Source organism: Manacus candei, unplaced genomic scaffold (assembly GCF_025592945.1).
Source record: "Manacus candei isolate 608988 ecotype Guabito, Panama unplaced genomic scaffold, ASM2559294v1 h1tg000010l, whole genome shotgun sequence".
Lineage (NCBI taxonomy): Eukaryota > Metazoa > Chordata > Aves > Passeriformes > Pipridae > Manacus > Manacus candei.
The window spans coordinates 923504-951007 of NW_026138058.1; the positions used below are offsets into that span (position 1 = coordinate 923504).

The 27504-nt window shown below is 53.8% G+C and overlaps 1 protein-coding gene across 2 annotated transcripts; it reads right to left on the minus strand.

The window, feature by feature from the left end:
* On the minus strand, positions 1-27504 carry FRMPD1 (FERM and PDZ domain containing 1). 2 transcript variants are annotated; one of them, XM_051777595.1, is made up of 18 exons: positions 27436-27504; positions 20885-21034; positions 20148-20252; positions 19242-19399; positions 17916-18018; positions 17797-17842; positions 16577-16669; positions 15525-15632; positions 11798-11893; positions 9879-10004; positions 8641-8760; positions 8241-8377; positions 7053-7179; positions 6612-6707; positions 6064-6246; positions 5549-5696; positions 4501-5178; positions 1-3512 (listed from the first exon to the last, which is right to left on the minus strand). In XM_051777595.1, exons 3-18 carry the CDS (start codon positions 20246-20248, stop codon positions 1315-1317), a joined length of 4518 nt encoding a protein of 1505 aa, XP_051633555.1. In that variant the 5' UTR covers positions 20249-20252; positions 20885-21034; positions 27436-27504; the 3' UTR covers positions 1-1314. The 2 variants fall into 2 exon arrangements, with proteins under 2 accessions (XP_051633555.1, XP_051633556.1); XM_051777596.1 differs by lacking the exon at positions 16577-16669.

Below are 27504 nucleotides of genomic sequence, written 5' to 3' on the forward strand. Positions count from 1 at the left end.
ATCCCCATTGTGTCCTTACAGTTACTATGTGTGGTACCTTGTCATGTGTGACATGCAGAGGTGTGTCCTGCTGGGAGGTACCTGGGCTGGGCTGTGCCCTGCACAGAGCAGGGACACGTCCCACAGCCCCAGCAGGAAGCATGTTCGTGCAGCTGTGTCGATGTGTTACCTCAGCCATTGCTGCCAAAAGAGACCCAAAGCCTCACGGCCACTGGCAGTGAGACCTGAGGGCCATCTGAGGTAACTACGGTTATGTGTTTTCATTTCTTTTCACAGCAAGAGTGTCTCACACCTGGGGTTCTGCCCAGGTGGGGCTGTCAGAGGGGCCCCAGCAACAGCTGTTGGGAGGCTGTTGTGGTTTAACCCCAGCCAGGGGTTAACCTCTGCTTATCCCCAGGTTAACCCACAACAGGGGCCCAGGGTGTTGTGGTGTCAGTGGTGGCTGTGCCCTGGGGGCTCTTGGCAAGCTGGAGGTGGAGGTGACCCCCTTGGGCAAGCACTGCAGTGCTGCCTCTCAGGAGATGCAAAGTGAGACCACCTTCACAGCTCATACCCGGCCAGGGTGAGCTGCACCTGGTGGGAGTGGGGACAGAGGCTGGTCCTTGCCCATGGAGGCTGTGGAAGGGTCACTGCACAGCTCTGACAGTGGCATTTCGGTGTTGGGGCTTGCTGGTTCCTTCTGGCAGACCCAGAGCTGTGAGTAGCATGGGGCTGGGGAGTCAGTCAGGGACTGCCTCATGCATCACCAAACAGAAAGAGAGTTGCTGCTGACACAGGAATTGCAGTGGAAGAGAGGGAGATGATGCTACCTCCCCAGCCTGGGACAACCCTTCCTGCCCTCACATGGAAAAGTGTTTGAATATGGGATCACTGCATTCCCTTGGCCACAAAAGGTGGGCAAAGCCACCTGAGGTTCTTCACCTCAGGCCAGGGTGGGGTTTGATGTCCCAGAGCCTGCCTGGGAATCCAGGAGCGGGTGAAAGGTAGGCCAAAAGGGTCCTGTCCTTCCCCACAGGTGACAGAATGTGACTGAGACAACCCCCTGAGAGAGGACACCTGCATGGCCGCTGGGAGGTGAGGGATGAGCCTTGAGCAGGACACACACGCCACTGCAGTGCTCCGAGAGCACCCTTGGGCACAGCATCTCTTGGGGAGCCCAGCTCCCCATGGCACCTCTTGTGAAGGACGTGTCCTCCCATGGCCATCCTGGGGCTGTGGGGCTGCACATGGCCATGGGGGAGAGCCTGAGGTGGACAGAGGGCACACGGCTGGGCTCTGTCCCCCCCATGCCGTCGTGTGCCCCCACCCAGCCTGTCACAGCCACGGGGGTGCCCTGAACTGCTGCAGGAGACAGAAGATGGCAGCTGAGAGGGCCATGTGCTGGCGGGCAAGGAGCTTGGCCCCCAGCTCCGGGCAGCCCTGCCCGTGGAGCTGCTGGTGGACAGCCTGCACCAGCCCCTGGTAGGTGCCCACCACGTCCCCCAGCGCGGCCCCCAGCTCCTGCTGCCTCTGCCTGCAGCGCCAGCAGTGCGTCACCTGGAAGCAGGTCACTGCCAGGTGAACCAGGCGGTCAAACGTCGCCCTCAGCGCCCGCTGCACCTCTGTGAGAGGCTGCTCCGTGCTCAGGAGCGCTTGGCAGCTGGACAGCAGATCCCGGGAGGCCCAGCCCAGGGCACCCTTGCTGTCTGCACCCTGCTCTGTGCACTGATCTTGCAGGTGGGTGGCCTGGTTCCCAGAGAGCTTCCCCACAACCTCCTGGAGCTCCGCCGTGTAGGCCAGGAAGCGGGAGAAATCCGCGGGGCTCAGCCACGCCTGGTCCTTCAGCTGCCCGAGCGCCTGGACATGGGGGTCCCGCCCGGCCACGTCCCCCCCGATGGACACTGGGAACCCGCTCACAGGGGTCCCGGGGAGGCTGGAGCAGCTGGCTGGAGGGGTGGTGAGGGGCCCCAGAAATGGAGGGGGGCTGGTTTCGTGCTCCCCCTTGTCAGGCTGGTGGAAGCAGCCGATGTAGGGCAGGCGGCAGCCACAGCTGTTGGTGCCGTGTGGGGACAGAGAGCTCTGTGCTGGGGAACAGCCCCGGGGCCTCGCCGGGATGGGGCAGGAAGGGGTCTGCTCACCCTCCTCCTCGTTAAAGCAGAGGAAGGAGTGTTTCATAGCCCTGTGGGCTCCTGCCTCTTTCCCCAACAAGCCCAAGGAAATTGGGCCTGAGGAGTTAAACAGCCCAGGAGATGGAGCCAGGCAGGAGTCCTTCCCCACCTCAGGAGCCTGTTCCCTGGGAAAAGAAGCCTGTGCAGGCTGCGGCTGCTGTTGAGCCACATTCCCTGTGTGTCCTCTGGGCTCCCCATCACTATCACCCAGCCCTGAGCTGCTCAGCAGCTCCTGCCCAAAGCCTGCTCCAGCTGGGGATGTTGGCATCTCCCTTCCCACAACATCAGCCCCTGTGCACCCACTGGTTCTCTGAGAGGCCAAAGGCTCGAGTGGAACATCCACCCTGTCCTGTGCCAGACTGAGTGATGTGAGGTCTGTCCTCACCCCAAACGAGAGCCAGGAGAGGCGGGTGAGAACCCCAGAGGCACCACAGTCTGCCAGGAGCTGGGCTGCATCTGGAAACCCTGCGTGGCCCTCGTGCACTTTCCGCAGGGCCTCCCCATTCACCACCTGTGGGCTCCTCGCCCAGGACTCGGGCACGTCACTGCTGCCATCGGCACAGCAGCTGCCACCGGCTCTGCTCTTCTGACAGGGAGCTGGGAACAGCCCCTGGTCCTTGGCCACCTCCTGGGCAGGGGCCACACTGGGGCCAGGAGCCAGTGGTGGCAGCAAGAGTTTGTCAGCAGGGCAGGTCCCCTCCTGGTCACAGGATGGGGTCACAGTGCCAGCCTTGTGCTGAGTGACCATCACCTCGTCCCCCTCCTCCAGCGCCCCTCGGGCCAGCCAGCCCTCAGTGGGCACACAGCTTCCCTGGCTCAGCGCCCTGGGATCTGTCTCCAGTGGGGAACTTTCCTGGGCAGCTTTGCTCTGTCCTCTGGGCAGGAACTCCTCTTCCTCTGCGGACAGCAAGGGGGGGTGTTCTGGCTGGAGGCCACTGTCTTCCTCCCCACGCTGGTCACCAGGACAGCGAACCGCTGAAATGGATGAAACCACTCCTTCCATCACCGACTTTGTCTCCATGGTGTCAGGCTCCATCTCCATCGGGTCACAGCAGGAATTTGTGCCAGCAACGTCCCTCTGGGCCTGGGTGGCCACAGGAAGCCCCGTGTCCATGTCCTTCCCCGTGTCCTCATGGAGGAGGAGGCTGGTCCCCATGGAGGGGAAACTGACCTGGGAGGTGTAAGTGGTTTTCAGGAAAGACCTTCTCTTCCTCAGGCTCTTGGCATACGTCAGCTCCTTCTCCCCCCTGTGCTTCTCCCTCACTGTCTGCCCTGTTGATGGGTCCTCCCCCAAGCTGTAGCACCTCAGTCTCTTGGGGATGCAGGAGGAGTTCTCTGTACCCTCCGGGGATGTCAGATCATAGCCTGATGGCAAGAAAAAAACCACAGAAATCAGGAAACAGCTCCAGGCAGCAGAATATCCATACACCTATGCAGTGGGCCAAAAAACCTCTCAGGACAGCACTTGGAATCACAAACACAAATGAACAGCAGCAACACCTGGCTCCCAGGGCCAGGGGAAACTACCTCTCATGATCAAGCCCCTCCCTGGCGTCAGAGAAGTCAAGGAAAAGGCAGAGCCTGTGTCTGTGGGTACAAGCACCAAAGCTCAGGTTTAATTATGAGCGCTCTGGACAGTCCCCTCCCAGGTGTGCTGGAGTTGTTTCACCTGATGGCAGATGTGGCTGTAACTCCCCAGTTAAATTGGGTGACAGCAGCAGCAGCTACAGGAGCACTGCCCGTGGCTGTAGGGTTATCATCAACTAGAAACACAGTCAGAAATTCCCAGCTGGATATTTAGATGATAAAAACTTCCAGAGATGATAATTTTTTGTCTGAACACAATAGAGTGATAATGTACTAGTGCAAAAGTCAAAACTGTTTAATGGCATAAACTAAATTTTTAAGAGGTTCAGTTAATACTGACAGAGAAGAAAAAAGAATCCTCTCCCTTGTGAGGAAATAAAATGACTGGGGAGTTGCTCAGCCTCAGGAATCCTTGATCCAGCCACATAACATGTCCCTGACCTGAATATGACTTTTGATCTTGGGAAACAATGTTTTACAGGTTTTGGCTCTCCTCAGCTCAGAGGAAGAGAGCAGAGATTCCAGAATGCCACACTCATGTGAAAACTGACTTTTCCTACGACCCAGTGTTTGGATGTGATAACAAATCCCCCTGCAATGTCATGTTGAGGAGTGGCTTGTGGAGCATGGGTGTTTGAAGGTCCCTCAAAAACCTTGGGGAAACTTTTTTGGAAGGTGATTCCCCCAGGCAGACTGATGGGAGAACAGGCAGCACCCCAGCCCAGGAGGGAGGAAGGTGACCTGCACCGCGCGGGTGTGAGGTTACCTGCCAGCGCGCCTGGAGGGCTGAGCCTGTCGGCGGCATCGTAGAACTCCTCCTCGGAGCTGGAGTCGCCGAAGCCCGGGGGTGGCTCCAGGACGAGGTGTCCGTGCCCCGCGGGGCGGGCGCTGCCGGCGGAGGATGTGCCGTAGCACAGGCTGTAGTAGCCCGCCGTATCCATCTCGGACAGCCGCGTCTCCAGCGCGCTCGCCCTCGCGCCCTGCTCGGAGGGGCTGCCCCCGGGCCCCTCTGCCGCCGGCACCTGCAGGAAGCAAAAGTAGTCCCGGGCCCCCGCCCCGTCGGGGCTCCCCGCTGCACACACAGGGACGAAGCTCCTGTCCGAGCTGCTCATCTCCTGCACGGTCGGCGTGTAGAAGTGGAACAGCTCTGGCCCGGAGGAGGAACACGCTTCCAACTCATCTTCCTCCAGCGCGTCCATGGAGTCGCTGGAGCAGCTTGTCTTGAACCCCCGGCTCTCGGAGTTGGCCGAGTCGGACGCCTCGGACGTGCTGTCCGTGGCATTGTCACCCCCGTCCCGCGGGTCGGTGCCGTTCCCCCCGGGACTGCGAAGCTCCCCCGGCCTCTCCTCGCTGCCCTCTTCCGCGGGGTGGTCCCCGCGACGGTCCGAGGAGGATTCCAGCTCCCAGGAGTCTTCAGAGTCGCTGCAGGCTCGAGATTCGTACCCTGGGATTCAAACACACGCGTCAGCCCGTCCCGTGCGGCGGGGAGGGGGATTAGCCTACAAGGGGAGGTGCAGCCGGACCTCGGGGATATTTTTACCCCAGAGCAGGGTGTCAGGGCAAATTCCAGCTGACCCCTTGCCCCAAGACTCGGTTTCGACCCCCACGGGCCTGCCCCATCACAGAATCATGAAGGTTGGAAAAGCCCTCTAAGATAATCAAGGTCAGCCTTAATCCTATGTGGGCACCACCGCGCAGCTCGGGGCTACTGCCCCTCAGGATGCTGTTCCCCGGAGGGAATAACGCCTCCAGCGCTGGGGGATCCACCCACTTCCTCCCCATCCTTTGGCAAAAAAAGGCTGCTTTTTTTAAACCTTCTTCAGCTGAGACACGGTGCAGCTGCTGTTTTTTGTCTGCCCATGTAAATATGGAGGTGTTTGCATCCACAAAGAGTCTGTAGTAGCCGATGATGAGGCAGACGAGATCCTTTGCACTGTTTGATTCCAGCAGCAGAGTCAGCACCTGTTTCATTTGTTTTGGGGTGGGGAGAAAAGAGAAAATGTTAGAATAGATAAATATTTGTCTGCAGGAACATGCTGCCCAATGGCAAGGCACCCACTCTCACCATACACCCTTCAGTCTGTTTTTGCAGGAGTCACAAAGAAGAGAAATCTATTCATTTTTCTTGGCTTTTGTGCCTTTGATGGAGGAGAGCAGGAAGAATCACTTTTCTCCAGTAATTTTTTTTGTTCTTCCTATGAGCTTTCTCTCCCAAGTCTGTCCTAAGCCCTTTGTGCAGGTCACACCCCGAGCCCAGTGTAAGATTTTGAGAAGGTGGTGTGAGTGACTCCTCCCACACTCTCTGGCCCATCGTGGCAGAGTCACTCACCTTCAGGTCCTGCAGGTAGATCTTGACCGTGCTGACTCTCTCGGACTCCTCACTGAGCTCCACCCTGCTGATGCTGGGGAACTCGGCCAGGTTTGTGACAATGTTGAGCTTGCTGTTGATGATCTGGCTCACCCCATGCTTGGCACCCACCAGCAGTGCCACGTACGACTCCCTGTCCTGCAGCTGTAGGGGCAGAGGTTAAAGAAACCTCTTGTGAAGAGAGAAGAGTTCTTTTTTATTACGAGGTTTAAGTCTTTCCAGTGTATTTTAAAGAGTTTGTGAAGCCTTTTGAGATTTCTTGAGTACTTTATACAACACAAAAAATACAGACAGGACTCATCTGAAGAGCAAGAGTCACAGCTTTCAATTAGAAATTTTATGCATAACTATCATGTAGGCTGGTCTGTTATCCACTTCAATGGGACTATGCTGAGTTTCCCCAGCAGAGCCCCTTACCAACATTTGCCATGGTATCTCAGGACAGGGAGCAGCAGTGTGACCAGCAAGGCAGCACACCAAAGCCAATTACATAAATGAACAGCTCGTACCATCATGGTGGCATTGAAGATCTTCCCACTATACATCTTCAGCTCTCCCAGGATCTGCAGGTAGCTCAGGCGCACCTGGGTTGCTGTGAGCTGGTGCTTCATTTGGCAAGAGAGGAAACACCATTTAGAAACAGGTACTGCAGGCTGGAAGACTTTCGTGCAGGACTGTGTATCTGACCAACACGTTCAGCTCAGTCTGGACAAGCAACAGGGGTGTCCAGGACCATCCCACATGGCCCACTGGGCATCCCAGAGCAAACTGCAGCAGGACACACAACACAGGGAAGTCGGAGAGTGTGGGAACAGATGAGGGAAAGGCAGGAGAAAAGCCCCAAGTGTTGCACAGGGAGGAGACCCGCAGAGGAGGGACACTCCCTCTTTGGCCCCAAGAGACACTGCTGCCATGCTGGGAGGTCCCAGGGCTCAGGGGTTATACACTACCTTCTGCCGAGGGTCCAGCAGCAGCTGGTTCCGCTTCAGGTGGTACCCGATGGCTTTCTTGATGTCCTTCCCCCTCATGTTTCGAAGCAGGGTGGGAGAGATGAAGTTTTCGATTCCCCAGTCCCTCCTGCCAGAGAGAGAGGAAGGGAGTACAGGGGGTCCTGGCCATGCTGACCCCCAGCACCACAGGACAGGGCAAAGGCACGACACAGCCTCACGGGGCTGTAATACACTCTGCTACCTGCACCTGCCCCAGGTCAGGAGAGGGGCTGGAGAACTCACACTTTCACACAGAATGCCTGTTTGCATCTGCTTTTACAGGAGTTAATTCACAAGCTTTGTCAGCAGAACAGTCCCAATCTCCCCTCATCGCCCAGAGGATGGAGATTCTGTCCTTGCACTCACCTTACTTTGGTGACAAGATTATGACTTTTCAGATCCCTGGACCCAAAAACATGAGCCTTGTGTGCTGCTGGGGGGTTTATTCAGCCCAAGTACTACCTACCCAGGAGGTAGGAACACTGCAACTGCCACTTGTCCTCTGCTCCCTGCACACAGCTGGGCACATCTGGCAGCACAGTGAGTCACCACATCTATGTCTGTTGATTAACAACTGGCTCATCACTAGTTTCTAAAGCAGGGGGTTCTCTAGGGCAGGTACAGCCTAACTGCACTGACCTGCAGCACAGCACACCTGCTCCTTGATCATTTCCCCCCAGATTCCATTAATTCACAGGATCTATCACTTTTGCCCAGAGTAGGTAGTTCTGGCATGGTTCTGGTGAATGAAGAGATGTGCTGGCTATGCAAAACTGGTGATTATCTCCCCTCTCTCCAGCTACTACAATCAATACTAGCAGGAGCAGCTTGGGTAATCATCACTGTGTGAGAGATCTGCAATTTCAAGTCCCAGCTCCAGTGACAGATCAGAACCTCCCTCTATCTTGGAATATGCCCAGGTGTTCACTGCCTGTACTGTTCAAGTAGTTCAGCAGATTAAGGAAAGGGAGACCCATGAGGCAACCCTAAAACAACCAGCACAACCAAGAGGCTGCAGTCCCTCTGAGTCACAAACAGTCTCCTATCCAGAGCCAAACACCAGGCAAACATTGAGCTGATGTCACTTTTAGGTGGCTCCTTCTTTTTCCAGGCTTAGTCACAACAGAACACAGAAACATGCAAACTTACTCAATGTATTTCAAGGACACTTTCTGTGCCTGAGCACATGCATAGATCCTCTCCTGTATGTGCAGAGCAGCCAGACGTAACGCCAGGCTGCACTTCATTTCCACAGCAAACCTTTCCTGGAGCACATCACTGCAGCTCTGGAGCAAAGAGAGCAGAGTTAGCTCAGAAAGAAGTCAGGATGAGACCACTGACACGACACCATGCATCCAAATAAGGGTGTCACCAGCCAACCATACCAGTTGATTCAAGAATTTAGGGCAAATTAAATTGAAATGCTCCGATTTTAAGTGCTCTGCATTCCACATCCATGTAGCTGAGTGAGTCAGGCACACTGTGGTTTAAAGCAAAAATGAGAATGGGGTGGGAAGGGATTCCAAAGCACAGAACACCCCAGTGTCACCTGTAGGTACAGATATTCAAAGGCCACTGGGTCTTCCTGCAGGAGGTCCAAGGGGTCCTTGGGGACAAAGCACACTCTGAAGAGGCACCGGTAGTCATGAGATTCTCTTCTCTGTACAACCTGCAACAGACACAGGGCATCACACCACAGCTCCTCCCTCCCCGACCACACGGCAAGCGAACCCACAGGAGCCGCTTAAAGCTGCTGGCACGGGGATGGTGCAGATTGTCCTTAGCAAGCACAAAGAGACTTTGCTAGTGCTTGTAATTTTATCTCTGATTCTTCACTCATTTTTGCTTCTCCCTGCAGTAGCTTGGAAGCCCTTTGACAGCAACACTTCATCAAACACCCACTGATCTCATACGCTTGCAGTGTGACCAGGACAGAGGCTTTGGGTCCATGTGATAACAGCAGAAGAAGAGGCAAACTGCTCTGCTTTGGAGCTCAGTCACAAGGTACAGCAGTCCTAAACAGACCCCTGAATCATCACTGTATGTCAAGACTCTGAGTTATACATCAGCACATTTTATTCTGGGCAAATCCTGCACAGCAGAAATCCTGAGGCACGTGTGCTCAGTGGTCTGGCAGTGTCAGCACCAAGGGACTTGAACTCAGTGTTCCCTGTGGGTCCCTTCCGGCTCAGGATATTCTACGTATGATTCCATGAATGCCTCTGCAGCACAGCAGATCATCAACCAACACACCCATCAGCACAGCTGCGACACCCGAGTAGGCACTTTTAAAAGATTGGATGAGCCCAGCACTCCTTGCACGAGTTTATGTCACATTGACAGGACACCAACTACTGAGTCAGAATTTAACCAAAGTGGCCCCTGGCTGGGTGAATGCTCTGGCTACTCAGAGAACTGTAAATAGTGAGGTGGTGCACAGCTGTCTAAAGGCTGTTTTAAGGCTCAAACACTCCTTTGTGAATGGGCCTATGAGACAGGTGGCACAAAGGAAGTGAGCCATGACTGCTCTACACAGTCCAAGCAACGCCAGGTCATGGGTACTGCTGTGCTCTCCAACCTGGGCAAGACACTCCCAGAAGTGCCATTTCTCCAGGGATATGGATGAAGGCCATGGCAGAAGGGGATGGCAAGGCTGGGGACAGTAAGGCTGGAGACAGGGCTGGGCTCACCCCTCTGGTGACACCCACAGCACTGGACTCTCCCTGCCCCTCTCTGGCCTCTGTTCCTGGGTGTCAGCCCCACTGCAGGGCCATGGGACACACTTACCTGTGCAATGAGCTCCTCCTCGTGCAGCAGGTGGATCTTGGCCAGGTTGTACTGCTCCTCCAGCACGAGGGCGAAGTGGGCGATGCTGCGGATGGACAGCTTCTCCTGCAGCGTCAGCACGATGTCCTGGCAGGGGCACAGGGGTCACACAGAGCTCAGACGTGGGGCTGAGCACCACTCAGACAGCACGAGGATGTCACCGTGTGACTCCAGCCTGCGGAGCTGCAGAGGAGCACGGGAGGCAAGTACAAACAAAGCACAGCGCATCCCAGCAGGTTGGGAGGACAACGCAGGGAAGCCGCACCTTGCCATGGTAAGAGTCCAGCAACATGCAAACTCCGAGGTGTCACAGGCATCAAATCCATTTCCTGGAGCTGCCTGTCCTGAGCTGCCTTGCACTCAGAGTTTTAGTTTTCAGTTGGGTGTTGTTGAGCACTTTTGTCACCCTTGGTCCAAGTGTTTCCTGCTCACTATTCCAGCTTTCTAAAGCTCTACAACACTTTGGACATGGATGCCACAACCCTGGAGGTGCACAAGGCCAGGCTGGATGGGGGCTTGGTGCAACACAGTTTAGTGGATGGTGTCCCTGCCCATGGCAGGGAGTTGGAACTGGATGCTCATTAAGGTTCCTTCCAAGCCAAACCATTCTGGGATTCTATGATGCATGGAAAAACTACAAGGAACTGGTGAAAAACACTACTTCCCTCCAATGAACAAGAATTTGAGAGCATGATTGTAAAAATCTTACCAAATCTGACTGAAACTGGTGTTTCAGTTTTAATGGAGAATTCTGTCAGAATACTAAGTATTATGAAAATAACAAGGTTTATTTTTGGCAAAGAGAAAACATCACATAAGGCTTGACTGAGCACAAACTGAAACAGAAGTCCTTGGATTCAACCAAGCCTCTTGAGGCAACAAAAATGTTTGACTCACCTCAGCTTTAAGCCAGAATCTCTCAAGCAGCAGAGGAATTTTTGGAAACACCTAACTTGGGGAGATTTTACCCATTAGGGTGTTTCTGGAGGGCTGCACTGAAAAACTGGAAAAACTTGTTCCAGGTCAGAGCTGAGAAACTCAGGTCAAAGAGGAAGAGCTAAACCATCCTTTAGAAATTAAATCCTTGTGGGTGGGCATTCAAACCTCTCTTTACAACTCAGTTCCCCATTCCTTACCACCTCCTTGCTTTATTTCACCATTTTCTTTTTCTCTGCCTTGTAAGTAGACTTTTACTCTACCTGAGAGACCGTGATGGTTTCATGAAGCTTGGATGAACTAGACAACAAACTCCCCCTTTTTGAGGAAAGTTTTTGCTGCATGACAAATAAAAGCTCTTTGCCTTTCCCCTTAGAATTCTTTCAGCCTGGTAGCCCCAGAACATGTGTCCATCGTGTGTCTCTCCCACGGTGAGAGAGGTGCTTCAGGACACCACATATCCTCCAGCCACTGGGCATGGGCAAATCGTGTTAATTCCAACACAAACACTGGGCAACTCTAAAGATCAGGCTAGAGAAAGTGGAAGCGTGTAATCCTGTGTCTAAGCACAGCAGTTACAGAAAGGGCTGGATCGATGGCTCTGGGGAGAAAGCACCATTTTTGAGGGCAGTGATGACAACTTGTCTGTGATGCCCTCAAGCAGAAGGTCATCCGAGGGAAGATCACTCTTCATTCAGGAGGATCATTCCCTCAGATGCTGCTCTGTAACCTGAAGGGTTTAATCAGCTTTCATGTCTCCACAGGGGAACGCTCTCAACCAGAGCAGAAATGAGGCTGGAACGTGGAAAACCCAGTGTGCCCAGCACCAGCCAGGAGTCCCCTTCCAGCCTCTCAGTGCAACCTGGAGGCTGCAAGACCCCTGCAGGCACCTTTGCTGATGGGTTGGACTGGGGTGGTGGGAACAGCCAGCCAAGCATTGTTACCTTCACAGTGGTGCTCCTCTCGAACCTGAACGCCTTCGTCTGTCCATTCTCCAGGTACACCTTGAGAACGTTGGGCATGCACAGGAGGGAGCTCCCCTGCAGAACAAACGCAGCAGCTGGACCCTCGGGCACCAGCTGCTCTGCCTGGCACAGCAAGTCCTGGCATCCAGGAAAACCCTTCTCAGCCTTGGCAACACTCTTCCATGGCATTACCTTTATTCCTGATTACCCTTCTGGCATGGAATGAGGGAAAGAGAGCACAACAAATGCCTTTACCGTAACACTGCAGCCCATGCCACAGCTGCACATGGCCAGGCATGCCCTGTGGTTCCCACAGGGCACAGGAGGATCCAGCAAACACTGAAAGGGGACAGTCATCCTCCCTGCTCATTATTGAAAAGCAGTGGTGCCTGATAGAAAAGGCACCTTCCCATCTCCCAGCAGTGGGCAGCACAGACCCCACACTGACCACCATCCTCACCAGTCACAGCTTCAGCCTGGACACTGCCCACACCCTCCACTCTCCCACAGCCAAGAGAAGGCTGTGTGACTCAGACAAACACACAGCACCACTTTCATTGAGTATCCCTCTCAGATTTGTGACCCTCGGCTTCCTAAACAGCAGATGATGTCACCAGTATGTCCTGAGGTAGGTCCCAAAGTGTGGGACAAGGCAAGGACACCCACAGCAAGAGCTCCTCTGTTGGGTTCTCTGGGAAGGGTCTGGGGACTTGGCCTCTATCCTCCTGGGGCTGTCTGGAGCTTCACCTTTCAGCCCTCCACCTCACTCTTCTGCACCTTTCTCCCTGTTTCCAGCATTGTTCCTGTTGTTGTTCAGTGCTGAGGAGTTTTACTTCTCTGCCTTTGGACTTCCTATTCAGCATGTCTTTCTCACGTCCTTGGACCAGCATGTTCCTCCAGTCTTAAAGGGTTCATTGACTTGTTGTAACAGTCTCAAGGTTAAGAATGGTGTTTCTAAGACAATCGCTCTTGTGTTTCTTTTGCTGTGCCACATGTTACAAATCTCACAGCCTCAGTCCCTCTCAGTAGAGAGCCCACACACCCTGGATGTGCTGCCAGAGCAAAGATAAACACTTCTGAATCTTCTTCCTTATTCTCCCCTCCTCATTTTGTGGGGTTCAAGTCTCTACAGTCACCACTGAAAAAAAAGAGAGAACACTGCTGGTATTGCCAACCCCAAGATCCAACTCCTCTGTGCTAAACAGCATGAACACACCTTTGACAGGCTTTGGGTCCTCCATCAGTTCCAGGAGACTGATGCCATGTTACACCAGCTGTGCCTTTCCTCTGGAGCTCCCATGGCCACAGTTATCATGTGAGCGGGGCCTTGCACAGCCAGCACACAGCAAAACTTACACCTACTCAGAGATTCATATACAAATTATCAGCACTCTCCCAATTATCCAGCCAGAACAACCAGGTAGGGTTTCTCTCCTTTTGTGCAGGCTGTCAGAAGCTACTATGAATTAACCCTAAAAGCTTCAGCAGCTGTACCCATCCTGTCTGAGGTAAGGCTGATTTACCCCACATTACTGCTAATAACACACTGCCTGGTGCTGACCCATGAGCCCTGAGGGACCCGTCCCTTGCATATTGCTCAGTGATATGGAAATACATCATCAGCCCAAGGAAAGTGGGGCCAGACGGCACTGAGGCTCATCAACAATTTATGTTCCCAACCCAGAGTCTCAGGTTTCAGCTGCAGAAGGCAGTCGCTGGGATCCTTCCCGTCACCACAAGGATCACTTAGCCATGCTCCATTAGGATGACAAGAGCAGTATATTTACTGAAACAGGAGGCTGTGCAGTTTTGCAGGGCCATAATACCCATTTTGGCTGCCTTAGTACATCAGCCTACGGAAGGGAGAGCAGCCCAAAAGCACTCAGGGCTGCTGTGGTGGATAGTACTTTTCCAGAAAGAAGTCATAAATATGCAACAAATTTATTTACTCTTCTTTTGTGCTAATACTTTACTACTCAAAACAGGGTACATATCCAACTGGTGAAAAGGAAAGCCAGTGGGACACCAGCGCCCAAATGAACTTCTCCTACCTTTATGCTCTCAGTAAATGAGCGACAAACTACACATCGATTGTGTCCCTCCTCTGCACTAATACTCCTCTGGTATGATTAGCTCAGCAGATGCTGACTGAGGCGTGGGGGTAGGGGGGCGCAATGTGCAGCATCCCCTCCAGAAGTGCCTTCTTCGGGCTGCTCAAGACCTTTCTCCAGATCCCTTGAGACCCACGTTGCATTCACTAAGTGACTGGCAGGGATCTGAGACCTCCATGGACTGTGACACCAGTGCCCAGTCTCTGGCTGACACAGCTCCATGGAAGCTCCAGGAGATACTGATGTGAACTCCCAGTTGTAAGAAAAGCAGGGACTGCTGGCAATTCCAGGCCTGCCTGTATCCCACAACCAGTCCTGTCCAACACTTCTTACTCATCTCTGCTTGGGCCCACTTCCAGAGCACGTCCTCTCCTTCGCCCTTTCCTGCCTGGTGAGCTTGGTGGCCTGTGTCACATCTCCCAGGCACATCAGGGGTCTGGTACCTGGATTCTGTGTCAGAGAGAGTGGCCACACCACCACATCACACAGGCAGGACACCAGACACTTGTCACCAACACCTGTGGGATATGAACACAGCCCTTGGAAAGGCAGGGATGAGCCTGGCAGCAGCACGAGCACACCTAGCAACAGGGTGAAAGAAAGGGAAGAGGAAAAGGGACACGTGGGTGCTTCATCATCACTGCAAATAAGCGAGATTTGGTCAGACCTGGATGATTGAATAGCACTAATGAGCAGGGATGTGAGTGGGGCATTTTGACCACTGAATTTTTTCATTCTGAAGGAAAAAAAGAAAACTCAACAGAACTAATGACTCCTGACTCAGCCCAGTCCACTCCACTGAGTTAATTGAGTTACACAGAAAGAAAAAGGAAACATTCAGGAGCTGTTCACACTTTGGAGAAGCTATAAAGTATTCTCACTTCTGCTACAGGCAGACCTACACAGGCTGACTCATATCGACCCAGTTTGTCTCCTACCAGCACTAGGAACCCCATAATGGGTTTTCAGCACCCTCCAGGAAGCTGTGACCTGGCTCACCTTAAAGAGGGTCAGATACAGAGGCAGCTGAGGATGCTCTGAGGAAACCCTCGGCAGGGGTAGGACAACAAGCCTCCACCCTGTCAGCTCGAGAACGCATGTCACACCTAACAGCAAAGCAAACACCAGCACCAAACCCTCTGATCACAGTGTAACCTGTCCTCAGGAGGGGACACCCCAGCAGGGGACACCCCAGCTACTCCAGCAGCACACAAACCTGGCACACACCTCAGCGTTCACCTGGCATCTTTAGGATCAGCGTTTGTCATGGCTGAAATTCAGTGTGGCTTCACCACAGATGGATTAGCACCTTAAGAGATGACAACTGCCTCCTGCAGCTGTGAAGTGATGGCTTAGGGCATGACGGTGGGACGGGACAGAAATGCATGCAGGTATTTTATATTAGTCCGAGTGAGCAGGTCAAACGCAAACTCCTGCAGAGATACCAGTGCTCCCCTCTGGTTGCCCCAGGAGCTGTTGGGAGCAGGTGCCTGGATCATGCCCAGGGCGACCAGCACAGTGAGTCCCAGCCACACAACCCCAGCCCGGGACCCACCCACAGAGAGCTCCCCGTCCCCGCCCCGCGGAGCCCTGACCTGTGAGTGCCCGTTCAGCAGCACCTCCTCCGCAAACCGCACTTTGACGGGGTTTGTTTTCAGCCTCGCCCTCTTCTCCTCGGTGAGGAACGACGACTTGGGTCCACCCTGAAACAAAAGTGGTGGTGGGTCAGGGCAGCAGCCTCGGGCAGGAGCAGAGCCCCCGACATGGGCAGGGCACATGGTCACCCCTGCCCTGGGGCTGCTCCCACTGTGCTGCCTCGAGTCCACAGAGACGTGTCTAGGGAGGCTCTGACCTCCCAGCCTTGCTCCAGGCCCTTTTGACCTGTCTGGGCAGCTGCTGCGCTCAAGCCTGGCTGCCCAGCAAGGGGACACATGTGCCGCACCCACTCCCAATTTCACTACATGGGAGCCAGCTGCTGTGCTCAGGCATCTCCACACCTCCTGCAACGAAGCCAGGGTACCCCAGAATGACTCTGAATCTGCCAAGAGTTGGTCTGCAGTGGGGCTACACCTAAACCAACACCTGTAGAGAGCCTAGCAGTGATGGACAGACCTGCGCCAGCACACCACAGCCATGTGAACAGCGTGTCCCGGCTCCGCTGGGCTTCCCAGAGTGCACTGTCATACTGCAAACCACTCAGAAAACTGCCCAAGGTCACAAAGCCAACTTTGTTGCACTGCTATCACACAACCTTGCTCTCATCATGACAGGGTCCTACCAAGCTCACAAGGAACCACATGAGTTGAGGAACCACCAAGTCCCTGTGCACGAATGTGCTGCTCTTGTACAGCACGATGTTCCCCAAGAGCAGAGGCAGAATCCCTCAGCATCCTCCTGCGTGGCTTCCAGGCAGAGTCAATCCTACACCTGCCAGAGGTGCTGGTGCCTCCTGGACTGCCACAGCCCCATGCTGTCTCGAGGACACGCAGCAGGGAGGGAGGATGGGAGTCAGGAGGAGCCCCTGTGCACGTCCAGACCTTCCAGAGCACACCAGGGCACGGAGAGCACGGCACCCTGCATGTGGGGTCACAGCCTCCCACATTCCAGCCCTGCAGAGGGTCTGGGACCTGGCGGTGGGAGGTGTTACCTCTTGGCTCTGAGCTGCCTTCAGAGCAGGGCAAGAGTCACTCCCAAACCCTGCATCAGGCGTGGCTGTGTTTGGAGATGTCCTTAAAGTGACCTGAAAATGAAAAAAACGATATGGGCTTGTGCCCCATTTGCTTCTCAGCAATGCCTGAGGGCCTGTGAAGGGCACTCCAAATCCCATGAAGGGTTTTCCAGACGCTTTTTTCTCTGAAAAGCCATTGCATTTTGCCTCTTTGGGCAGGCATTCAGGTCTTGCATAACCAACTCCAATTTTTTCCTGATCCCCAGATCAGGGCTGGCCAGACCAACAGCCGATGCACTGGGCAAGGGAGATGAGAGGAGATTAACAGACAGGGAAACCACCCATCAGTGGGTTTGCTTACAGTTTTTCTGATTACTTTGGCTTTGTGCATGATTGGATGCCTACACCTGAGAAGCTTTGGGCAGGAAAAATATTTGAGATTTTCTCTCTCGTGTACCTTTCCTTAAGAGCCAAGAAATCTCAAGCCTGAGAGCTCCAGTAACTTCTGAAAGAAACATCACTCTTGTTTTAAGAATAAATCAAAATAAAAACAAAAAACCCTCCAAACAAATGAAAAAACACTCCAGAAATGTTTTCCGGTGCTGGGGAGGGGAGAAAGGAGGTGGTCTGGATGGAATCCCACTCAAGCCACTTTCATACCTCACAGGAAGCCCACAAACCAAATTTTGTCTTTTCTTTGCAACTCAGCCTTTACACCCAGTAAATTCCATGTGGATGACAATGCATCCTGCCAGCATCAAGTGCCTTCTGGGGAATTCTCTGCTACAGAGATCGGCAATCAGCACTAAAACTTCACAGTGCAACTTTGCTTGTGTTCCCAAAGCACAGTCCGCACCCGAGTCCCAGCCCATCGCTAGACAGAACCTGAGGAACAAGGGATGAGTTTTTCCAGCAGTCAGAAGGAAAAGCTCACGAGCTTCCAAAGAGCACCAAGGGTGGATGCTGAGCCTGCTGCCACAGCACCTCCCACAGGGTGCCCAGGGTTCCCACATCCCAGACAGCACTGGCACACAGGAGTGCTCCAGGCACCCCTCAGTGCTGGCCACAGCTCCCCAGCAGGACCTGCCTGCCTCCCCCAGTGGGGGATCAGGAGGCCCTCGTGGGGGGCGGTATCCCAGCTGCCCCACGGCCATGGCCATGCCAAGGGGTGCCAAGAGAGCCGAGGAAAGGCCACTTACGGATGTGCAGCGCAGCACAGTCAGGAGCAGCTCGTCGCCGGCGTCCCTGCAACAGACACGTGGTCAGCAGGCGTGTCCCCCGCCCCTCTGCCCTGGCCGGGCGTGGGGTGACACCACACCTGATGATGCTGGCAGCTCGTTCCACAGACAGGTCCTCCACCCCCCTGGAGTTGATGCGGAGGATCTGGTCACCCGGCTGCAGCTTCCGCTCAGCAGTGCTGCCTGCAGGGAACCGGCATACTGTCAGTCAGAGGCCTCCTCCCCCAGGGAATCATGCCATCATTTAGGCTGGAAAACTCCTCTGAGATCATGGAGTCCAACTGTTAACTCAGCACTACCAGGTCCACCACTAACAGTCTCCCCAAGTGCCACATCTACACTAGGGATGTCCAGAGATGCTCACTGAGCTCCTCTTCCCTCCCAGCACCTGCTTCCCTCAGCAACTCTCTCTGGATGGCAAAATAAAAGGGGTTGGAGGACATTGGGCACTGATGCCAGCCTGTGTGCCCCTGCTTGTGTCTGTGCCTCCCACCTAGACTTTCCTCTGCCCCATGGAAAACCACTCCTGTGTGTGCCTGTGCCCTTGTCACTGCCCACCACACTGTCCAACCAAACACAGGCCTGGTAGCCCTGGGCTCCCACAGCAAGGGAAGGGTTCTTTGTGCCTCAGTTTTAGTAAAATGTTTATTCTTTCTGATTAGGAGAAAAAAAAAGCACAACAGAAAAAAAACCTCCTTCCCCACTTTTTATACCCCAAGACTCTGAGATAATTCTGCCATGTTTCACACGGGAAGAGAAACGGGAGGTGACAGAGGGACATCCCCCAGCCCACATAGATGGCCAGCAGAGGAGCTCCAGCCACACCACAGGCAATGGGCACAGTGTCTCTCTGGCTGCCACACTCACAACAACAGGTAAAAACCAGGTGTTTTTGTGCACCTGTTAGAAAAATGAAAGGTAAAAAAGAAACAGATTCAAAGTTTTTGACTCAAAACCTTCAGGCCACCTTAAAAGCACCTCTCCCTTCTATAGCTGGAGGAGTGGATCTGCACGACTTAAGCACTGCCTGGACCCAACAGTGAAACTCTCCGTGGTACAGGGCTGGAAGCCCAGGATCTGTTCAGCAACAAGTCACTGGGGCCACAGCAGAATAAGATGAAATTCTTCCTCTGCAACTCAGAGAAAACACCACGAAGGTCAGCAGCGAGCAAGCGCAGGTGAGGAACCCGTGGGGACCCTGCTGTGGGCTCTGCACCCTCAGAGCTGGGAGATGCCTGAGCAGTCTGTGTGCCACGGGCACCCAGGCTTCTGTCTGCAGTGTCCAAGGGGCACACGCCAAACAGGTACCTCAGAAACCACACACATCTGGCAGGAGTCCATCACCAAGGCCCCCGGGGGACTGGGGGCTCTCAGAGCCCGGCGCTCACTCTCCTCCCGGCGCTTACCCGCGGTGACAGACGCGATGGTCAGGGGCAGGCTGGGGCAAATCTCAAAGCCGTAGTGCTGCAGGACCAGGTCCTTGTACACGGTGACGGTGAGCTTGGCCTGGCTGGCAGGGGGGACGACGCTGTCCCCGGCGCTGTCCATCGCCGACATGCTGCCCCTGCAGGATCAGAATCCACACTTACACAAGACACAGCCAGAGACACCCTGTCCAAGGGGCCTGGACCCACACACATCCCTGCTCTCTGTGGGACACGGCGCTGCACAGCAAGGACAGCACTCCCTGGGTCCTCAGCTCTCTCCCCCACAGCCAACAGCAACTCCCCAGAGTCCAGAGAAAGCTGAGGACACCCAAGGGGCTGCAACCAAAACTTCTCAGTCATCCCAGCCCATGGTCACACGGAGAGAGAGCTCCACTGTCTCCATCCACAGGCAACAGCAGCACCTTCTCCCAGCAAGGCAGCGAGAGAATGTCCAGCCCTCAGCCTCTGCTGGGATCAGCTTAATGCTGATTCTCAGACCTCAGGGAAGGAAAGCAGTCATGGACCAGGATCCCTGGTCAATGCAATCCAGTCTTGCCCAAAAATGTGGGCCCTTGGTAAGAGACAAAGACAAGCAGGACCCCACCTCCAAGAACAGCAAGTTTTGCATGGAGCAGTGCTGTGTTTCTCCCTCACAAAACCACAATGGAGGAAAGCAGGAACATCTGTCCCTGGAAACCAATGGATTGCTTAAAACCACTGTTGTTTTCCTTTTTCTAGGGACTACTGCACGAATATTTCCCAAGAACAACAGAAGCAACGAGTATGATCTGCAGCCTGTGCCAGCCCCTGTTCATTGGGAACAGCCCTGTGCTGCCTCTGATGGAAGGTGATCACAGAGACTCCTTTCACAAAGCCCACACTTACCTGGGTGCGCTGTCCCGAGAGCGATGAAGCCATTTTGCTACCATTTGCTCTATTCTACATGCTTTTCGTGTCTGGATTAGGTTAGTCTCCAAATCTTCCATTTACCTGAAAGTGACAGAAACCACAGGAAAACAGAAAAATAAAAGACTGAGGGAATCTTCTGGACACCAGTTCAGAGTTACCAACACCAATTCACAACTCTTTTATAATAAAAAACCTTGGGAAGACCATGAGCTATAACAGGGGATAACACCTGTTGTGACACTCACTGTGATCCCCCTGCCCACCCAGCCTCCCCTGCCTGGTGCTTTTGGTTGTCTGCGAGTAGTGAGTAACCCATAGTGAGTTACTCTCCCAGGGTAGACAGTGACCCAGCAACCTCTGTTATCCTTTTCCACAGATTTCATGGATCCAGGATCTTCTCTGGGAGATGCAAAGGCTAGGTCGGCTTTCAGCCCCCAAACCGAACCTCCCAGACCACAAGTCTTCCGTCAAATCAGAAAATTGGTTTGACATTTGCAAATGCAAACTGCAGTGGTAACTGCACACTCCAATACTGTGCCTTCCAAGGCACAGGAAGCCTCTGTAGCCACGCACCACTGTTGTTACTCTGAGCTCAGACCCTGGGAAAACCTGTGGGCTGCGAGTGAACCAAACACAAAATGAAACAAAATATGTCTGCATCCGCCAGAAGTCATGAAGATTATCAGCTCTTTGTGTTTCTCTGTTATATCCACCTTTCACACTGTGTCTTCTGGTCAGCCTGAGAGATCTGTACGTCCCGAGCTCCTCCCTCGAGTCTTCTCCTGGCACTGGAAGTTCTGCACCTCAGGGACATGCTCAGTCACACTGGCACAGCAGGCTGCTGGTCCATGGCAGAGCCTTTGCTGTAGCAGAAATATCAGTAAGTTAATTTCTGAACAGCAAAGATAGCTGGAAGCTTGGAGAAATGAGGAAAAAACATTTTGTCTCCACAGAAACTGGACCTGTTCCCTCAGCACTCTCTCAGGGCACAGTGCTCCCCCAGATCACCTTTCCTAACAAGGAAGGGAGGGCAGGACCCACGTTTGCCAACTTTTCTCTCCCTCCCAAGGAGCCACTCAGGCCCATTTTGCTTCCTGCCTGTGCAGCCATGGGCAGAAAACACAGAGGAAATTCAGCCCTTCAGCAGTTCTTGCACTGGGCACTCTCTGGGCTTTCTTTCTTACATAATTCAAACTGCTCCTTCAGCCACACTGCTCCTGTATCTGCCTCTGAGAAGCATTTCCAAATCCAGAACAGTGACCCTTGTGATCCAGTTGTGTTTTCAGAGGAAGTTAGAGCTTGTAGGGTGGGAAATCTGACCCCTTTCCAGAGGGTGACTGGGAAGTGGCCACAGAAGGAGCAGAAGCACAGCAGTTCTGCAGCCTGGAACACACACACGGGATGTGTCCTGAGCAGACACGGTCCCTGCTCAGTGTGTCCCCTCTCAGCCAGGGGATGTCACCATCCATAACACCCGTGCAGCAGCAGCAGCATCTGCTGGCTTGGACCTCACCTCTCTCCTCAGCAGCACAAGGTGGCTTTCCCACTCCCCCCAGACACTTGATGCTCCCTCTGAGCCATGGGGAAGGTCATGCCCGCAGCAGCTCCTTCCTCCCAGAGCTCCCTGCCTGGATGCCTGGAAGCCTCACACTCCAGCTGCTGATGTGCTGATTGAGACAACAATCCTCCTCCTCCACTTCCTCACCACCTCCATTGGCAGCTCCACCTCCCACCCCTTCCCCCTCCCTCTGCTGCTCTGCAGAAAGGACAGACTTCTCTATCTTCTATTCACAAAACAGAATTTCCAGAGAAAGTCTCTTAACCTGCAGGACAAGGAGGAAAAGCCTAGAAGACAAATGGAATACTGAGGAAAAAAACCCACATCGTGCTTTCGGTAAACGGGAATGTTTGAGCCAAACAACAGGTGCCTTAGAAGAGGCAGTTTGAACAGGCACTATTTCCACAAAACAGTGCACAACACCAGGAGCAGCTTTGTTTCCCGTGCTGTTCTGACACCACAGCTGGTACCTCTCCCCATTCCAGGATGTCCCATGGCAGCTCCAACCCAGGTCCTACTCCCAGCTGCCCTTGTGCAGCTAATTCTGAGCCAAGCCCCTGAGCACGTCACTAAGCAGCTTGGGCTGGGATCCTGATGCACAGATCCTTCAGGTCTGCCAAAGGGAACTGTGACTCGACAGGTGTTTATTTTCACAACCAACCGACCCTTTCAGAGAGCTTGTGAGGGAACCTGGGCTGGTGGTTCTGGCTTTTCAGGAGCAACACAGACCTGAAGGCCAGGTCCTACCTCTGGGTGTGCAGCCACAGAGCAGCACAACCAGCAGGTGTGTCGGGACATGCACAGCACAGACTTGGCCAGCAGGAAAAAAAACAAACCCACTTTCAAGGAGAAACTTCAAATTTTCACGGAAAAGTATTAATTCATCAAACTGAAATTTTCGGAGGGGCAAAGTTTTACCGGTACTTTTGACGCTACATCTTTGGTTTAAAGTGTTGGCTACCACCAGAACATGGCGGCAGGAGCAGCAGTGGGGACCAGCAGATTTCCTGCACCTGCTGACATAGAACTATGTGATCAGAAGTGGCCATAAGCTGCTGTAAAACTGCAGACACTGTCCACCTGTAAGTGAAGTTGTCTTCACTCCTCTGGGCTCCTGGAAGCATCTGTCCAAGTGCTTCCTGCCATGGAAGCCCATCAGCAGCGAGTTCAACGAAGGCACTGAGAGCAGCCTTGGGGAGAAGGACTTGGGGGTGCTGGACATGGCCCAGCCCAGAAACCCCCTGTGCCCCGGGCTGATCCCACAGCGGGGGCAGCAGGGCAGGGGGGATTCTGCCCCTCTGCCCCCTCAGGTGAGACCCCCCTGCAGAGCTGCCTCCAGCCCTGGGGAACAACAACAGAAGGATATGGAGCTGTGGAAGCAGGTCCAGAGGAGGGTCACAAAGACAACCACAGGGCTGGAGCACCTCTGCTACAAGGAAAGGCTGAGAGAGTTGGGGTTGTTGAGCCTGGAGAAGAGAACATGCCAGGGAGACCTTAGAGCCCCTTCCAGTGCCTCAAGGGGCTCATAAGAAAGATGGAGACAGTTTTTTTTAGCATGGCCTGTAGTGACAGAACAAGGGATGATCGTTTTAAACTAAAAGAGGGCAGATTCAGACAAGATACAAGCAAAAAACATTTCACAATGAGGGTGGGGAGGCCCTGGCACAGGTTGTCCAGAGAAGCTGTGGTGCCCCATCCCTGGAAGTGTTCAAGGTCAGGATGGATGGGGCCTGGAGCAATCTGGGATAGTGGAAGGTGTCCCTGCCCGTGACAGGGGTTGGATTAGATGACCTTTAAAGGTCCTTTCCAACCCAAACTATGCTGTGGTTCTATGATTACATCTCTTGTGTACCTGGTGATACATCCTCACACTGCACAGCTGAGAGATGAAGCAGGGCTAGCCCCTGCCCAGGCCACCCCAGCTCACCAGCTGTGGTTGTCCCTGGAGCCACCTGCCAGGTAGGTGCAGGTTCAGGAGAACAGCAGGTTCTTGCACAGCCAGCTCAGGGATCACGTCACAGCCAGCTCAGGGCAGGGAGGTGAGGCCGCGAGGGGGGGTGTCTGCTCCTCCAGCTGCTGCTTCTGCCAGGACACTACCACAGGGTGAGCACGTCCCTGGCTACCCAGGCAGGCAGAAGAAAACCAAGCTTGTGGCTCTGAGCTGCACCAGAAGACACTTCTGGCACAACCGGGCACCTCTGCAGCAAAGATTTTGAAGGTCAGCCAGCTCCGACAAGACATGAGGACAGAACAGTAACTCACCCATTTTCAACACAGCACCCTCTAAAGATGTTCTTGGAGACACAGCCAGGGAGACAGCTGAGCCCGAGAACCAGGGTTAAAGCTCCTGTGGCACTCTGCACTCTCACCACGTTGGCTGTGCACATACAAATAACACAATCCTTGCAAAAACAAAAATTAAGAAAAGAAAATGCAAAAAGCCACTGTGGCTGTCCCATCTCATAAGCCTGCAGTGTTTGGCTGGTTTTTGAGGAGAGGAGCTGCTCTCACATGGCTGCCACACACACACGGCTGCTGTAGGAGGGTCCCGGGCCCAGCTGGGGCTCATCCTGCTGCCCAGGAGGGTCCGGAGCAGGGCCCTCCCCACGGCCACAGGCACCCCTGCATGTCACAGTCCCCATGCCCCTCACGGCCATGCAGGGAGCACCCCCACGGCACCGTGTGACACTGTCTGACACTGTGTGACACTGCCAGACATCACTAATGGGATTGAGATCTGTGCAGCCCAGTTTATCCCCCAGGCTCTCGTGTCAGCTGCTGTCTGGTCACCCCCAGAGCCCCAGGAGGAACCACTTCAGCACCAAAGGGTTTGTGATCAGGTCCTCTGACCTTCCCTGGCTCAGAAAGAGAACCTGTGCTGTGCCGAAAGCCTGTGATGTTCAGCACTTCTACGTAATACCAGGCAAAGAGTATCCACCAGTGCCACACCTCAGGAAAAAAAAAAAAAAAAAAAAAAAAAAAAGCACCATTGCTTTTTAATACCGTGGGAAATCCAGGCTTTTAGCTACAGACAGATACTGTCAAGGAAAAAAGATAAGATGAAAGAAAAGAAAACAAACAAGAAAACAAAACCAAAACAGAACCCAAACAAACAAAAAAATCCCCCACCAATCAAAAAACTTTCCAGCTGCTCTAAGTCAAAAACAACCTGCGGGAGAATTTAGCACTTGTCAACCCAGAGAAGGCAGCAGAGATTCTGTTCTGTACCTGCACATCCCCATCTTCCTCTCTCAGCTGGCAATGGCAAGGTTTTACACAGACACAGTCTGGCTCCAAAAGAGCAGAATTAGTTTTAAAATGTGAAATTCTGGGCAGAGCATGCAAAGACTTCAGGCGCCAAATAAAAATGGTTTCAGCAAAGGCCATACATCCTTGACGGGCTCAGGGCATGAGGGGAGAAGCAAGAATAGCTCTGTGCATGGTGCATTACACACAAATCAAAGGAAATGATAAACAGAACGTTCAAGGTGGAAAGGAGGAAAATCAATACTTCCCTCCTGAATAGCTTTCACTCCTAAAAATAGACTCCTGTGGAAGTGCATGAAGACTTTCTTCCCTTCAGCTCTGTCTCCCAGGACAAGAACTGCCAGCAGAGAAGGAATGTTTCCCTCTGCTTTCCTGACTTGCAACTCCTTTTCACAGTGAAGAAAAGATCTGCCTGCAAGCCCGTGGCTGGATCCTGCTCCCCAGCCCCTGTTTGCACAGCACCACGGAATCAAGCAGCTCACCTCCTAAGAAACATTTGCACGCCACTGGCAAATTGCACAGCAGGGCAAAAAAAGGAAAAAAAAGATTCTGTGCAGACCTTCACACATTGTCCCTGATCTCTGTGTCCTGGTGCAGGTCTGGAACCAACCAATGTGCCTGTGGAGTTCAGCACTCTGGAGTATTGCCAGTGCCTCCCTGGGACTGTTTGCACAGCAGAAAACTCAAGATCAGGGCTGGCACCACAACAGGTTCCTCCACACCTGTCTGTACAGGTGATCTCTATGTGTGTCTTGGATTTAACTGAGCACAAGGGCTGGGAAACAGCTTCGGTTTGGCCTTTTGGCAAATGGCAAGAAAGGAAGAATAAAACAAAAAGGAAAATATATGCACTTAAAAAATACTGGTTCAAGAATGTCATGCCACATACAGAGACATTTCACAAGAGCCCCAGAGGTTCTCTCCAGCTTTAAAAACATCTGCTTTCCACAAGGATAGAGCCCGGAGCACTGAACAGCATCAAGGAACTGTTTGCCAGCACATTGCTCAGCAAAAATTCAGAGGGCAATTTACTAAACCTTAAAGGAGTGAAACTCATGATCAGTAAAAGGCAGGATGGCAGCACATGTGGAAAGGTGCCATTTGCCTGCTCCCGATGGCTGAACCAGGGAGGCAGAGAGGCCACAGGGCTGGGCACAGTTTGCTTTGCTATGTCCTGCCATCACTCACATGTGTCTTTGCCTTGGTCCGGTCCCAGAGGCTTCTCATCAGTCTTGCCAGAGCTGCATGGACCAATTCACAGACAGGGGAATGGGATAAGGGTGGGGTGCCTCTCTAGGCAATGTCAGCTGGAGTTTATGCAGGGAAAATCAAATGCTGCCAGCAGACACCCAGAATTCTTTTCTTTTCCAGCTTAGATTTTTCTCAGATTGTACAACAGCTCTCTGAACATCTGCCTCTCTGCCTTGCTATAGAGAACCCTGGATGGGAGCGGGAACAGCACCACTAAAAGGGCTAAAGTGAAGGAAATGGTTCACTGGGAGCTTCCTATCCAGCATTACTGTCATTTCCACCTCTAATTCTGCAGATTCTCCTGGGCCAGCAAGCCTGCTCTTCTGAGACAAGACCTCTATGACTAATGGGGTTCCTAACATTTCCCATCTTACAGTCTTATCTCACACATTCCACTAGCAAATTAAGTCTCACCCAAATCTGGCTAGAAGCAAATACTTAGGTATTTTCCTACAGCTGTGGCAAACCCCCGTGCAACAAGGAGCCACAGACAGGCTGTGAGAATGCCAGAAAAACGCTCGGGAGGTGGAGATCAGCAAGCACACCCGGAGCAGGTTACCTGGGCGGGAGGAGGAAGGTGTGTTTGCAGAGGTTGGAGAGCCACGCGAGCACACACAGATGGGGCAAACCCGGGCGCTTTGGGAAGCGGTACAGATCCCTACCGCCCGCGAGGTAAGGTGCTGCCCTGCCCTGTCCGCTGTCCTTCGGAGCTCCCCCACTGCCCCGCGGGGACGGAGGTGCTCACAGCGGTACCCTTGACACCCGCACGTCAAAGTGACTCTGCCTCCCGCCTGCTCCAGCTCGGACCAAGTCTCTCACACAACATTTTCGCCATTAAGGTTAAGAAGCCAAAATCACTGGCTGTGAATCCCACAGCTGAGCGCTCAGGGGGGTTTTGTTGTTGTTGGGAGCGGCGTACACGCGTATGGCTTCCTCGCACCAAAGAGGAAAGTCGCCCACGCGTTTGGTGCAAAATCGGGCAGAAACCGCTGAACCATCACCCCAGCGCGAAGAGAGGCGCACGGACCCCGTGGCCCCGCACCAGAGACACCCGGTGGGAGCGGGATGGGCGGCGGTACCTCCCGCAGCCCGGACCGACGGGACCTGACCCCCTGAAAAAGCCCCGCGACCACCCCGCTCCTCGGAGGGCGGGGGGACCCCGCGTTGCTCCCCCAGCGATCCCGTTACCTGCTGCCGAGAGCGGAGCACGGCCACCACCGGGGCAGCGGCGGCATCTCATCGGCAACCGCCCCGGGA

Excerpts from the sequence above, each read along its gene's own strand:
- FRMPD1 (XM_051777595.1), bottom strand. The coding sequence starts at position 20,248 with ATGGAAGATTTGGAGACTAACCTAATCCAGACACGAAAAGCATGTAGA. Across the intron at positions 8,378-8,640 it reads TTGAATATCTGTACCTACAG|AGCTGCAGTGATGTGCTCCA; the intron begins GTGACACTGGGG and ends TCTTTGCTCCAG. Across the intron at positions 5,179-5,548 it reads CCGTGTCTCAGCTGAAGAAG|GGTACGAATCTCGAGCCTGC; the intron begins GTTTAAAAAAAG and ends TTTGAATCCCAG.